Genomic DNA, 15000 nt, shown 5'->3' with positions numbered 1-15000 from the left:
CCAGGGAGAGAGAGGGCCCAGAATTGGGTCCTCTATACATTGTATGCATTGGGTTTGGGGCCCTTTCAGAATTTGTCCTGGGCCCAGTGGCCAAAGCTGTCATCGGTCCTGCAGGTAGATATGGTGCCCATGTCGTATTTTTTCCTGGTCATTAATCAATTCCTCCCATCTCTCTGTCTCTCTCTCGGAATTGAATCTGTTTAGGTTTAGGTTCTGTTTAGGCTCCGGTTTTCTGGTAGGCCTACAGCTCGACATAGCGCGATTCGGGCGCCACTTTTTGCTTCACGATTGAGCTGTGTTGTGCCCAATCAAAAAGCAACAAGTGGCGGTGTGTACTTTTATGTTACAAGTCAAGTGAAGTGTACTTTATCGTCGAAAATCTATGTAGCAATGTTAGCACAGAAGTTTGAAATTGTGTGTGACCAGTCTCTAATGTGCAATTAAACTAAGCACACAGTATAGATAGACAATCACCATAATCACACACACACAGAGACACAGAGACACACAGACACACTAATACAGACATGTACGATAAGTGCACACACACACACACACACACACACACACACACACACACACACACACACACACACACACACACACACACACACACACACACACACACACACACACACACGCACATTACAACTTTCTGATAACATTATATGAATTGGACAAGTGTTTGTGTGTGTGTGTGTGTGTGTGTGTGTGTGTGTGTGTGTGTGTGTGTGTGTGTGTGTGCGAGTGTGTGCGAGTGTCTGCGTGCGCATGTACATTGTATGTGTATGTAACGTACGTATCTACCGCCTGTTGCATCTCCCCAGGTGTACCGCCAGGACTGCGACACGTTTGGCGTGGTGGTGAAGATGCTGATCGCCAAGGACCCGTCTCTGGAGCGGCCCATCCAGTCGTCCCTGCAGGAGAACCTGCGCGAGATCGGCCTACGCTGCGTGGAGGCCATGCAGGACTTCATCCAGGACTACGACGCCCGGCAGGTCTGCCCCTCGCCCACCCCGACACCTCCTCATCCAACACCTCCTCATGCTACACCGCCTCATCCTCCACCTCCTCCTTCATCATCATCAACACCATCAACACCTTCCTCTCAGGCTCCTGCAGCACCTCCAGCTCCTCCTCCTCCGGCAGCCCAGCCTCCACAGGAGGTGTCTCCCATGCACTGACTTCCTGACGCTGAAGGTGTTTTTCAGGGCTGACAGAGAGCAGTGCCGGTGCCCATTCCCGTTCCCACAGCTAATCTTGAATCAACTGATGTGTTGACACAACGCAAATTCGTGTTTGACCTAAAACAGTTGACATTACATTACACCAGTGGTGTAGTCTGCTTTTTTTGTGGTGGGTATACTGTAAATTTGAGCATTTTTTGAAGTGGGTATACTGTATATATTTGTGCCATTCAAAACAATGGAACAATCAATTTTAAGTGGGTACATTGAAATCCCTGAAATTTAGAGGTGGGTATACTCCGTATACCCGCGTTCTATACCACTGCATTACACTTAGCTGACACTTTAATCCAAAGCGATTTAGTTATATTACAGGGCATTGGTTACTGTCCCTGGAGCAATGGGGATGTCCCTGGAGCAATGTGGGATTGCCTTGCTCACGGGCACTACAGCCATGGATGGAGGTGTAGGGAGAGAGGTAAGGTTAGGATTTGAACCTGCAACCCTCTAATCTTAAGACCACCTCCCTAACCATTAGGCCACAGCTCCCCCCAAATTTAGTGGCAAATTAGGATCATCCAAATTATATCTGGAAAAGTTGGCTGACGATGTGGAGTAAAACGGGGACATTTTTTGTTTGTTTGTATCTTCCAAAGCAAACAGCATCATTGAGTAGACGTCAGCAGATTTTTCTGGGCGTCACCCACAATGAGGTAAACAATGCCGTTTGAATGCAGGTTGTTTACTGGTCAGCACTTAGGGACCCAGTGTGACTGGTGCAGGAGCCGGCACTGGCACTGGCACTGGCCTGGAAACAGCTTCAGGGACGGGGAGGAAGGAGCCGTCGAACCGCCGACTGGGTTCATCTACTGTAGCAGAGATACCCACGTGAGACTAATGTGAAGAAGTGTGTATGTATGTGTGTGTGCATGTGTGTGTGCATGCGCACGTGCGTGCTCATGCTTACATTTTACGGTGCTGTTGTGAATCGCACAGTTCATGATATGGTTTGTAACAGAAACATCAGGGGTCATACTGCAGAGGTGGTTAAAAGAGTAAAGTAAGTCACATGTCAACAAGTGTCAACACTTACCTGAGTTCCTGACCGGAGATAGGGCAGCCATTTTGATCAGCGTATTGTGAAAAGAACATTGAATGCATACTTTTTATTGGACTTCTTATTCCTATTCCCAGTCAATTCACTTGTAGGCACTTAATTGTAGCATTACAGTCACTAGGAAACTACCTCAAGGTACAGCCTGTATAAAAAACAGTGTATTTAATCAATGATTAATACACCAAACATGTTCTCACTGTGCCTTTTGTTGTAAGTGACAGAGTACTTGTTAGACTACCAGGGAACCATGGAGCTACATAACATTCAGCTTTGTACATGGTTTAAAAAAGTGTTTTATTTATTTTAGTAAAAACTACATTGTCACTTAACCACCTCTGCAGTTTCTGTGTGTGTGTGTGTGTGTGTGTGTGTGTGTGTGTGTGTGTGTGTGTGTGTGTGTGTGTGTGTGTGTGTGTGTGTGTGTGTGTGTGTGTGTGTGTGTGTGTGTGTGCGCGCGTGGTATTCATGCATATCCGTGTCTGTTGTTGAACACATAACATAAAGACAACATAACATAAAAACCATTTACCTCCTGAACTTTGCCCTACCTTTATCAGACGACTACAATCAAAGCTCCACTGTGTAATTTTCATAGACTATGTTCCTCATTCACACATTTGATCTTCATGAATATTGACTTATTAAATTGACTAATATTTACTGGTATGACTAAGCATTTCCAAACCGTAATGAATGAAACTAAACGTGGTGAAACAAAATTGTCGTGGGAAAAATATTCATGAAAAGGATTCGTGAATGGATGACGCAAATTCTGGAAATAAGTTATTTAAAAAAAATGGACATAATGGACCTATAAAAAGTGTCACCCTTTGACACCAAGGCACAAATGTCTATTCTGCATCAGGGTTTCCACTGTAACAGTGACCTGACACCAGGGGCTTTTGCTTTACCACTTGTAGACACACTGTGACCAACATACTGTGTACAACTCCATATACTGTGTACAACTCCATAATCACTCACCTGTGTGTGTGTGTGTGTGTGTGTGTGTGCGCGTGTGCGTGTGTGTGTGCACGTGCGTGCGTGCGTGTGTGAATGCGTGTGGTGTGTGCATGTGTGTTTGTAAGAAACGATAATCTATTTTTAAAACCCATAATTGTGTTTGTGTGTGTGTGTGTGTGTGTGTGTGTGTGTGTGTGTGTGTGTGTGTGTGTGTGTGTGTGTGTGTGTGTGTGTGTGTGTGTGTGTGTGTGTGTGTGTGTGTGTGTGTTTGCTAATTTGTCTGCCACTTCCTGCTTTTAAGTGTGATGATAGCCTTTTTTTACTTGTTAATTTCTTGAGAAAATTCACTGGGCATACAATGAGTGCAATACGCAGCAGTAGCTCTCTGAGAGTGTTCCATGCTTGCATGGGCATTGTGACAAGCAGCAGGGTATATTGTGTGACCATTTGCGTGCTGCTATGTCTTCCTCACAGCTTTTTTTTAACATTGTGTGTGTGTGTGTGTGTGTGTGTGAGAGAGAGAGAGGGGGGGGGGGTTGTGCATGCAAGGATGCTGATGGGGGGTGGGGGTGGTGGTGCAGAATTGTGTCCTCATTACATTGTATCTATTTAGTTGGGGGCCCTTTCAGATCGCTTTATCCTGGGCCTCGCCAAAGCCATCAGTGTGTGTGTGTGTGTGTGTGTGTGTGTGTGTGTGTGTAGGAGTATAAATGTGACTAAGCTATTGTGATTGATCTTGTGATTCGGGGCTTACAGGTTGGACAAAGGTATTTTATCTTGAAGTAGAAAATCTCAAGCACTGTCAGGGGAGTGATGAAGAGCACATCTTGAACTTGAAGCGTTTTGCTTTTGCTATCTGTCATTTTTAGACAGTACAGTATGTGAATCGAAACGGGACACTCATCTTTTCATGGAATCGGTTGAGAGAACACAAATGGTCTTCCTTTTTTATATTGTTTTGTGTTTGACACTCGCTGTGACTCCAGCTACCATTGTTCACTTTTCCCCCCCACAATTACTGTGTGTGCGCTGTCTTGAAAACGTGTAAAAATATTAAAGCTTGTGTGATTTTGAGTTTTGCGGCTTGCGTTCTTTTGTATTGTGCGCCGCCCATAGCAGAAAGCAAGCAAAAAAAATATCACTTGATATTCAAGTGACTGACTGTGTTGGGTGTTTAATTTAAATGCATATTATATGTTACATAACACACGTCTTAATTTAACGGAACACCTCCATGGTCTTGTGACTATAAAGACTCTCTCTCTCTCTCTCTCTCTCTCTCTCTCTCTCTTTCTCTCTCTCTCTCTCTCTGCGTTTTCCCCTGTGAGCGATATTTATGTAGCGAGCATAAGGAGGTGTCTGTTTATGGCAACGCTGAAATGCCACGGCTAATCACCAGCACTGCGAGCAGAAACATACAGAGCCATTTTAGGGGGTTTATTAGAATAATCCTTTAATTCCATTACGAGACGGGAACAGCAAGGGCACGTGCAGGCAGCTCTGTTATATATTTTTTCTTATTCTTCTCTACATCCTATCATACAAATAATTGCATCTGAAGATACAAAATATATATAGAAATATTTTGGACCATATTTACAGTACATTTACAAGTACTACACCCATAACTTAAAAGAGAAACATGATTTCACTGTACACTTGTACGTTTTATTTGATTTATTTTTTATTTCTTTATTTATTTCAAGAATTGAAAGAAGGACACGGGAGTAGAGGGAGGGGGAGTATTGCATGAAACACTGGACGATACCGAACAATGCCATCATGAGAAAAGGGCCAGAGAAACAAACAGAAAGAAGGAAAGCAAGAAGGAACGAGAGAAGCAGGAACTAAAAAAAAAGGTAGAGAAGAAGGGATCAAGTAGCTCATTTTTGATGCAGAAATGGCAGAAGCTGAGGAACGGTGTAGAGGGAGAGGGAGAAAGCCAGGGGGTACGGGGATGTAGGTAGTTGGTAGGCTGGGGGGGGGGGGGGGGATGTGTGTGTGTGTGTAATGGGACAGGGACACTGCAGATAAACCACACAGATGCCTACCGACTCTGTACAAATCCAGCCTACTCACTCACACTCCGCCTCCTGCGTACGGTGCGTACTGGGTGAATTTACAGCAAGCTTTACCTCCATCGGTAAGCAGCCCACTTTACGGTGCTGGACAGCGGATATTGGGGTCCAACACCACCACTGTTACCAACCGTCACAGGCTCTACACCACAGAAACCACTAGCATCATGACCACCACAGCTTACTGGGTCTGGACACTCTGCTAGACAGCCCCTTCCTGGAGCTGAGGGAACAGCTGATCCCACAGCCATGCATGGCCTTCCATACACACTTGAGTAGTCAAGTGACACTCAGTGGCAAGTTCTGTTCTGTGCTCTTTCTCTTTCTCTCTCTCTCTCTCTCTCTCTCTCTCTCTCTCTCTCTCTCTCTCTCTCTCTCTCTCTCTCTCTCTCTCTCTCTCCTTTTCTGAAGGACAGTGGTCAAACCATCACCAAGATCACCAGAGGGACATTCTTATTGCACAGCTTTTTTTCTCTACAATATTTGGGTGGTCAGGAGTACAATATTTAAAGTCATATTTAAATAGTTAATAGTTAATACTCTTTTAGATCATCTCTTTATAGCATCTCTCTAGTCATATTTACTTTACAGTCTCTGTAAACAGTTCACAATAGTTCATAAAGTGTTAATCTGGTTTTATAAGTACAGCAAATACAGTGTGTTATGATGAGGTGAGATCCGTATTGTGTGCGGCTTTGTTATGGTCCATTGAAGATTTTGAATCGCATGTCCAGGAATATCTGATAATACTGTGATTTTGAAAGACTAGATCCGTCGGCTTGAACTCCGGGCAGTGTTCTGTTCAGCTTACCACACCAGAAAAAAATCTTTCATTCATGTACAAACTGTTCTCTGACACATTAACACACACACGCACGCACGCACGCACGCACACACACACACACACACACACACACACACACACACACACACACACACTGAATCGCCCATTCAGTGCAGAGTGCAACTCACAGCCTAATTTTTACACATACTGTATACTGTACATCGTACATCTTCTGTTGTATCCACACAAATTCACATAAGTGCTTCCTCCCACATATCTTTTTTTAACAATATGCCATTGCCTTTACACATGTACTGTATGGTATACACACTATCTTCATAGCCTGTTTGCACGCATGATATACAAATGCACGCCCTCTTTCTCTCTCGTCTCATTCTTTTCTCTCTTCCTTTTCTTTCTCTCTCTCCATCCCTCCTTTCTCATCTCGTTCCATACCAACGGGCCCTAGGAGATGCTGCAGTTCTTGCTCTTCCTGCGCCTGCGGGTGTGCAAATGGCGGCCCCCCATGGCCGTGGGGCTGTACCTGTGCCTCAGCTCCTCGTTGTCTAGGTAACGCAGCTGCACGGGCCGGGGGATGGGCTCGCCCAGGAAGTAGCCCTCGTCAGCTGACTCCTCGGTGGAGGAGGAGCAGGTGGAGCAGAAGTACTCCTCGTCCCCTTCCTCTCCTCCCTGCTCCCCGTAGCCGTTTAGGAAGGGAGGACCCCCCATACGCCCCCCTACCCCCCCACCGGGCCCCAGTCCGGACCCTCCTCCACCTCCTCCCGGGTTCAGCGTGAGGTCAGAGGTGGTCCGTGGGCACGGCCTGGGGTAGAACTGCTGCCGGTATCCACCCAGGTTTCCACCACCACCAGGAAATCCGCCTCCAAATGCCTGGGATAGGCGGAACTGCTCTTGGAAGAAGTGTGCTTGGCTCAGGTCGCCGTGGTAGGCACCTCCACCTCCGCTGCCACCACTGCCACCAGTGCCGGTGCCACCAGGGCCCTGTGCGGCTAGGTGGAGGGCGTTGTCGGATCGGGAGCGGCGTGACTGGCGATGTCGGTGGTGGTGATGGTGCTGCCCGTGGTGGTGGTGATGGTGGTGATGCCGGCGTCCGTCGCGGTGCCTCTGCCTGGATCCACGCTGCTGCTGCTCCTGCTCCCCCATCCTGGCGGGCCGCGGCGGGGCTCGGCGGTCCATCACGGGGGTCACCACGTGCACGTTCCCCATGCTGCCCGCCAAGCCCACGCGTTGACCTTTGACCTTGCTGCTGTCCGGCTGGAAGCCCAGGCCGCGCGGCGGGTCCCAGTACTGCATTGGCGGGTAGCCCTTGAGGGGCACGGGCATGCCCAGCTCGTAGAAGGCGCGCGTGGCCGAAGTGAGTGACTCGGTGCTGCGGAACTGCATGGAGGAGTTGAGCGTGCCCATGTTGCTGCGCTCCGACACGTTCATGCCCGAGTCCTTGCTCAGGTCCGGCATGGAGAAACGCGACAGGTGCTCCTGACGCTTGGTGGTGCCGTCCAAAGAGTTGCCTGAAAAAAAAGACAATCAAATATAATATGGTATTAATTATTCATCAACAAATACAAAAGAGATACAAATATAAAACATAATACACATATCATAATATGCATGACACCAGAATTTACTGACAAATGTCCAGCAAGTAATTTTAGTCGCTCATTCCCAAAATGTATGCTGCCCATTCATATTTTTAAGAATATTTACCAAGTAATAAACTAATATTTACAGGTCTGACCAAAGAACAGAAAGTTCTGCAGCCAAATATGTCTGCTAGGGCTGCACGATTCTGGGAAAAAATGTTAATCACGATTATTTGGGTCAAAATCGGAATCACGATTATTAATCACTTTTTTTTTATTTTCGCTGAATTTTCTTTTAAATTATAACAAAATGAAATATAGCCAATAATGAATTACATATGGGAAGAACAAAATAAAACTAAATTGTAATAATTAAGTAAGAGGCAATAGCATGAAACTTAGGTGGACAGTAGGGTGCATCAGTTGCCCCCTATGAAAAGATATCGCCTTGGCCCTATAGTAAAAATGTTCTACACCCAGTAAAAACACACTGTGTAAAATATTTTGAAATTTGGAGGAAGTCTACCGGGGCCACCAGCCCCATGAAAATAGAAAATAATGGTGACAGTCAGAATCTTGGAATAGAAATGGACATTTTGCTACATAAAGCTACCCAATAAAAAACATATTGTCTCAGCTCTGTGATAAAAATGTTCTATGCACAGTAAAATCACTCTGTGTAAAATATTTTGAAATTTGGATGAAGTCTACCGGGGCCACCAGCCCCATGAAAATAGAAAATAATGGTGACAGTCAAAATCTTGGATAGAAACAGGGCTGGACTGGCCATCTGGCATGGCGGGCATTTCCGCACCCTCGTGGGCCCCCATTTTTTTTTTTACATTACTGAAAATAGGGGCCCATGAGGGTGCAGGGCCCACCGGTGAGTCAGTTCTCCGGCACTAATAATCTCCTTAAATCCAAAAGTGCCCGGGCCCTATTTATCGCCCAGTCCAGCCCTGAATAGAAATGGACATTTTGCTGCATAAAGCTACCCAATAAAAACATATTGCCTCAGCTGTGTGATAAAAAAAATGTTCTATGCACAGTAAAATCACTCTGTGGAAAATGTGTTGAAATTAAGATTAATTCTACTGGGTCCACCAGGCCCATGAAAATACAAAACAATGGTGATAGTGATGGGCAACCTGGATTCCAAAGTCCAGTGCCACATATATAGCCAATATAATGAACCAGATGACCCGCTGCCAGTATCAAGCAAGAGATTGCGAAGTTGTATGACTTTTGTGTGCTTCACCTGTGGGCCTACAGGATTGTACAGGTAGCTGTTAATACCTGGTGGAGCATCTGTACTAAAGCTGTGAATGCTCCTTGGAATGACTTGTGTTTTTTTTTAAGAAATCCCTGCAGTAGCTCAATAGAGTACATACAATAAAACTGTATGTGATGTTGGAAAGAGTGGCTTCCCAAAACCTGTACTTAAGTGGCTTCTAGGTATGTCATGGGTATCACCAGGTCCAGAGTCCATTGCCAAGGGCCTCTCAGGTAAGTTATGGTACTCATCTGATGGAGTAAAGTGAAATACTACCACAGGCGATGGGATAAAGAAGTAATGGCACTCTTCAATACAGTTGTATTGACTGCTTTGTAGCCTAGGCATTCCAAGGAACATTCACAGCTTTGGTACAGATGTTCCTCCATGAATTGTAGGCCCACAGATGAAACACACAAATATAACAGTCATGCAGCTTTGCAATCTCTTGCTTGATACTAGCAGTGGTACAAGGCAGCAAGGAATTTATATTGTGTTGCAAAAGAGCAAATTTGCCTAAATATAGCAGTTTGACCATCAGTCTGTCCTGAGACTGAAGTCTGTGTAAGTGGATCGACTGAATACACAACCTGCTTAGATATTCCTTCTGTTTGTGCTCCCAATACAGGTGATCTCACTAATTACCTCATCAACCTGGCTTAAGTGGTAATTAGGCTCAGCTGGTTCATTATATTGGCAAATGTGTCACACGGTTTGTCCACCTCTGTTTTAAGACAATGGCAAACCTAGATTCAAAAGCCACAATCCAGTGCCACAGATTTCAATTTACCTGGTTTTACCTGTCCAATTGCCCTAACTGGAAAGGTAAAACTAGGTATGCCATTTGGAATATGTGGCACTGGACTTCAGCTTTGGAATCCAAGTTGCCCATCACCATCACCATTATTTTGTATTTTCATGGGCCTGGTGGACCCGGTAGAATTCATCTAAATTTCAACATATTTTACACAGAGTGATTTTACTGTGCATAGAACATTTTTATCACAGAGCTGAGACAATATGTTTTTTATGGGGTAGCTTTATGCAGCAAAATGTCCATTTCTATTCCAAGATTCTGACTATCACCATTATTTTCTATTTTCATGGGGCTGGTGGCCCCGGTAGACTTCATCCAAATTTCAAAATATTTTACACAGTGTGTTTTTACTGGGTGTAGAACATTTTACTATAGGGCCAAGGCAATATCTTTTCATAGGGGGCATCTGATGCACCCTAGTGGACAGATTTCTGGCCAGAAACACCAGCCTGTCAGTATGTTCTGGCTTCAAGGGCGCTCGAAGGCACGTCACTATTGCCACGATTAAATCACGATTGAAATCACGATTTCGATATCACGATTAATCACGATTTTTGATTATTTTCGATTAATGGTGCAGCCCTAATGTCTGTCTATTCAAGTCATAATTAATATTACTGAATACTGAATAAAAGATAACATTTGTAAATGGGCAGCATGCATTCTGAAAATAAACAACTACAAATTGACATACTCTACCTTTAACCACAGCATCATAGCATTACATTACTTAAGTAGCACAATCACAATTGGATCGTTACTATGGCTATACACTTTTAATGGGTGCCGACGAGACTTGATGTGTTGTTAAACATCATTCATCATCCTTGCAGTGCAGATAGGATGTGATGAGAAGCATAACTCATCCGCCTCAGACTGGAGAGCCTGAGCCTCTCGAGAAGCATAAATGTCACTGAGGATTCAGTGACACTGACAGGAGAAAGTGGAAAATGAAGACGAGGAGCCCTTTTACTAAATCCGATTTAGTATTTGCAGCGCTTGAAAATGGTCTTCACGACTGTGTTATGTAATGTGCAATTTCCCTCATCTAAGATGCTGCAGATTTAGGGGTGAGGTTCTTGCTTTACAGCATGTCAGGTAGCGCCAATCATCATTTCTTTTGAAGCCACACCTAGTTTTATAGTTTAACCAAGAATATCCGTTTGGGGTACCCAAATGCCGGTGCCATGCGGACACGAGGCCAAAACGATACAAAACTTTATTGGATTCACTCGAATCCATTGTCGTGTGGATGCAGCCTGTACACTATGTGTGCTTGTATCTGCAGGCTTTCCTCTGACATAAGACACAATTGAAAAGGAGTGTACAGTATGATCCATGTGTGTATCTGTACATATGTATGCAGTGTGTATAACTTATGAATGTACGTGTGTGTGTGTGTGTGTGTGTGTGTGTGTGTGTGTGTGTGTGTGTGTGTGTGTGTGTGTGTATACCTGGTGCGTAAGACAGTGAGTCTGTGGACCCGCGTGGCGTCTGCTCTGGGGGCGTCATCAGCTCGTTGATTGGGGTGCGGCTACGCAGCAACGGCGGCCGTATCTCTCTGGGGAACCCGTGCACACTCACGCTCCTCTTGTCCGAGAACATCCCGCCTCCGCCACCCCCACCGCCGACGCCCCTCCCCATCCCCAAGTGGCTGGACACCTCGTTGAAGCTCATCTGGGTCTTCAGCTTCGGCGCGCGGAACTCCGTGTCCTGGCTGTGGTGCATCCAGTTGTCGTTGAAGGAGTGTCCACGCAGCGCGGCCATCACGGGGGGCTTCTTGTTGGGGTTCCCGGGCCCCTGCGGAGGCTCCTTGGACCACTGCTCCTGGTGGGCCGGGGCGGGCCCCTGTTGGCTCTGGCTGGTCACGTAGGGTGGGCGCTGGTTGCACTGGCCCAGCAGCTGGTGCTGATGCTGGTGCTGGTGCTGATGGGGGTTGGGTGGGGGCGGAGGTGCTGGAGACGGGTCCCTCTGTGGAGCCGCCTCGTACTGGTAGGAGGATTCGTCGCGGCTCATCCACACTTGCTCCCGGTTCAGGCTCGGGGTGCGACTCGGGGTTCTGCTGGGGGTCCGGCTGGGAGTTCTGCTGGGCGTGCGGCTCGGGGTGGGACTGTTGACACTCAGCAGATCCATCTGGACCGACAGCGGGTCCATCTCTGCCGACAGGCGGTCCGGGTTGCTGGCCGCCGACAGCTGCCTCCCCTCTGGCTTGGCCTTGGCCTTGGCACCGCCGCTCCCGCTGCCGCCGCTGCCACTGGTGCCACCGTGGCGTCCGATGCGGGCACTGCGGCGCGACTGGCGCGACCGGGCGCTCTGGAAGGCTGAGTCGGAGGAGTCGGACTCGTCAGGGTCTTCGCCAGTGCTGCAGGAGCGCGAGCAGTAGATCTGGCCCTGCTTGGGCAGGAAAGGGCGCCCCAGCAGTGACTGCTTGCAGCGGGCGCAGCAGAAGCACTCCTCCGTGGCGTGCCAGTGCTGCCCGTCGTACGTCATCTGACCCTGGTCAATGCCTGCGCGACAACAAACAATGAAGGGCAAACAATAGGTCAATGTACTGTTTGAACCACATGAAGTGGTCTCAATACTTTCATATAGTACTCAATACACTCACAATAGCAGTGAATAAATGTAATATAAGTGTAAAAACAAGATCATATTGTAAATACATTGACTATGTGCAAATAGTTCTACTTCTTTGGATTATTGGTGGTTAATGGGATTTCTTTATCAGTAAAACATTAACAGGACACAACTTGTTGTAGTGCAAATCATAAGGACCTAGAAATGCACTCAGAGAGTGAAAACCTCTGCCAAGGCAATGGGGTTACACCCTAATATTTTTCATTTCAAGTCTTTATGCCTTGTTGTTGTGGAGTTACAAACTGGCATGTCAAAATTCGCCCTATCCCGCATTGATGAAGAATCTTTTAAAGAAATCATGGATCCGGATCACCACCAAAATTTAATCACTTGTTCCTTTTGTCATTTCCAAAAACTCAAAATCCGTTCATAACTTTTTGAGTTATCCTGCTGACAGACAAACAAACACACAAACAGACAGACAAACCAACGCTACCGAAAACATAACCTCCTTGGTAGAGGTAATAATCACGACCCAAACAGATGTGTTCAGAATGTCCAGACAGAGGAATCTGTAACCCTTTAGCACTGGGAGCCCTACAGTAGGAGTTTCAGATTTTCACGATGAAGCTGATTTCAGAGGAACGACCACATTTCACACATACTGTATTTCATATTTTCTTCTTCTTTGGTATTTCTTTGAAAAGAAAAGTGGCATTTTCCCCCAGAATACCAAATGATTGCTTAAGAAGACTTATTGACAGCTTGACTCATGGTGTGAAGGTACGTGCATCCTGACGCGCAGGCCCAATGATCAGATAAAACATTACATTTTGTCTGAGTTCAGAGGGCTTCTTGTTTCCTAACAAATGGAAAACAAACCAAATGGAATGGGTTGCTTTTGACTCAATCAATTCTACGTCTTTTGAAAACAAGTACAGTCTTGTGCCTTCTCATTTCCTGGACTTAATAAAGAGAGGAGAAAAAGCAAACAGCCAGAGAGCAGTGGCATCCAGCGGAGGTAAATGCCTCTAGCTTTCACATAATCATGCAGCTGTGCTGGACTGCCTGTTGCATTTGTGTGGATGTGTTTAAAGCGGCGGCATTCAGCTCTAGGTAAATGCTTGGACTTCAACCTACACTGTAAGAAAATTCCCCTGCAAAATAACGGCAGTTACTGGCAATTATATTTACCTGTAATTCTACTGTTATTTCACACCAAACATCAAATACAGCTCAGTGCTGTTCAATGTATCACAGTATATAATTTTTTTTCTGCAGCAATTGAACTGTTAAATAACAGTACTCTACAGGACGTTCACAGTATTAGTATTGTTAAACTAAAAGTGCTCTACAATATTTATACAGCAGTATAAGTAAAATAACAGTACATTTCAGTTAAAAAGTTGAATTGTACTGTGAGATGACAGGCAAATACTGGGTCATAGTTGCATTAATGAATTTGGCCATAGCAACTTCCAACCCCACCCATCATTCTCCATAACTGTGGTACCCTGGCCATGTTACCACCCCACCATCCCATCGTTCACCATGACTGGAGTGCCTTGAGCATGATACTATGACGATATGCTTTATTGAGATAAAGGTTTGCGTTGGTCCTTTGAAAGTGTAGGCATGAATACAATTTCAGAGTACGCAGTGCTATGTTACAATGACAATGGTGGGAGTGTGATAGGTGGGCTTTTTACTGTATCTCTTGATGAGCCAATGATGAATATAGCATTGGTCAGTTTTTGAGAACATATTTGCACCAAGTAGCACAGCAAACAAGTAGTGATGGGCCAATGAAGCTTTGTTGAAGCTCTGAACCATTTAGGCACATTGCTTCAAAAATTGGGTTAGTACTTGAAGCTTCAGTAACAGGGCCCTCTCCTGGTGAAAAGCCATGTTTGCAATTAAACGGGCTCAATTCGATAAGATGAGATGTTGTGCCCTCATCATCTGCGACATTACCCCCAATATTGGACTGAGCTTACTCTTGCACACTAACTTCCAGACATTTGACATTTTGGGCTACTGATGAGGCAGTTGGGGTAGACGACATTACAAAGGCTACGATGCCACATTTATTTATTTATTCATTAGGCTATTTTTTGGGCGATCAGAATAAAGCGTTGCTGGCCATTAATGTCTTCTCCTTGTTGTGTTCGTAACGTATGATGATGTTGTCTACTTGTTTATCAAGTGGGACTTATAGGCCTAATGACAGTCAATAAAAGATCTATTCTCTCCACTGCAACCTGGCAGACGGCTCTGCAACAGGCCAAACACATTTGCGCGCGCCTGCTGGTTCGTGTGGCAGCGCGAAACACTGCAGCTACTTTCGGAAAACTGAACCAGTTTACTGTTTCATACGTCATATATCACGTGGTTTTTCCGTACTGAAGCAAACTTCGGAACAGTGGTTTAATGGTTTTCGCAGTTGATGGTTTGAAACACGTTCCGGCGCGCTTGTGCCAGACTACCATCACTACAAACAAGCAGCACTACAAGCTAGCTCTCAAAGCAATGCCTAATTTGCAGCAGGCACATTATATGCAACAATGCCACAAATGATGCCACATACAGCACGCTTTCACAAA

General features: G+C 45.6%; 2 protein-coding genes across 3 annotated transcripts in view; one reads left to right on the top strand and one right to left on the bottom strand.

The window, feature by feature from the left end:
* The window catches only part of LOC134457054 (periphilin-1-like), a 24793-nt gene extending 21010 nt beyond the window's left edge, over nucleotides 1-3783 (top strand). Inside the window, exon 7 of the mRNA XM_063208819.1 lies at nucleotides 828-3783. Coding sequence (XP_063064889.1) covers nucleotides 828-1184 — 357 coding nt within the window. The 3' untranslated portion in view covers nucleotides 1185-3783. The remainder of the gene's footprint in view (nucleotides 1-827) is intronic.
* A 1506-nt stretch (nucleotides 3784-5289) lies between these two features.
* Nucleotides 5290-15000, bottom strand: part of prickle2a (prickle homolog 2a) — a 115100-nt gene continuing 105389 nt past the window's right edge. For both annotated transcript variants that reach the window (XM_063208801.1, XM_063208802.1), the window contains exons 7-8: nucleotides 11275-12327; nucleotides 5290-7658 (exon numbers count right to left, since the gene is read on the bottom strand). In XM_063208801.1, the coding sequence (XP_063064871.1) occupies nucleotides 6595-7658; nucleotides 11275-12327 (2117 nt within the window). In that variant the 3' untranslated portion in view covers nucleotides 5290-6594. The remainder of the gene's footprint in view (nucleotides 7659-11274; nucleotides 12328-15000) is intronic.

The sequence above is a fragment of the Engraulis encrasicolus genome, chromosome 10 (genome assembly GCF_034702125.1).
Source record: "Engraulis encrasicolus isolate BLACKSEA-1 chromosome 10, IST_EnEncr_1.0, whole genome shotgun sequence".
Lineage (NCBI taxonomy): Eukaryota > Metazoa > Chordata > Actinopteri > Clupeiformes > Engraulidae > Engraulis > Engraulis encrasicolus.
This window is presented reverse-complemented; position numbering and strand designations above follow the sequence as displayed.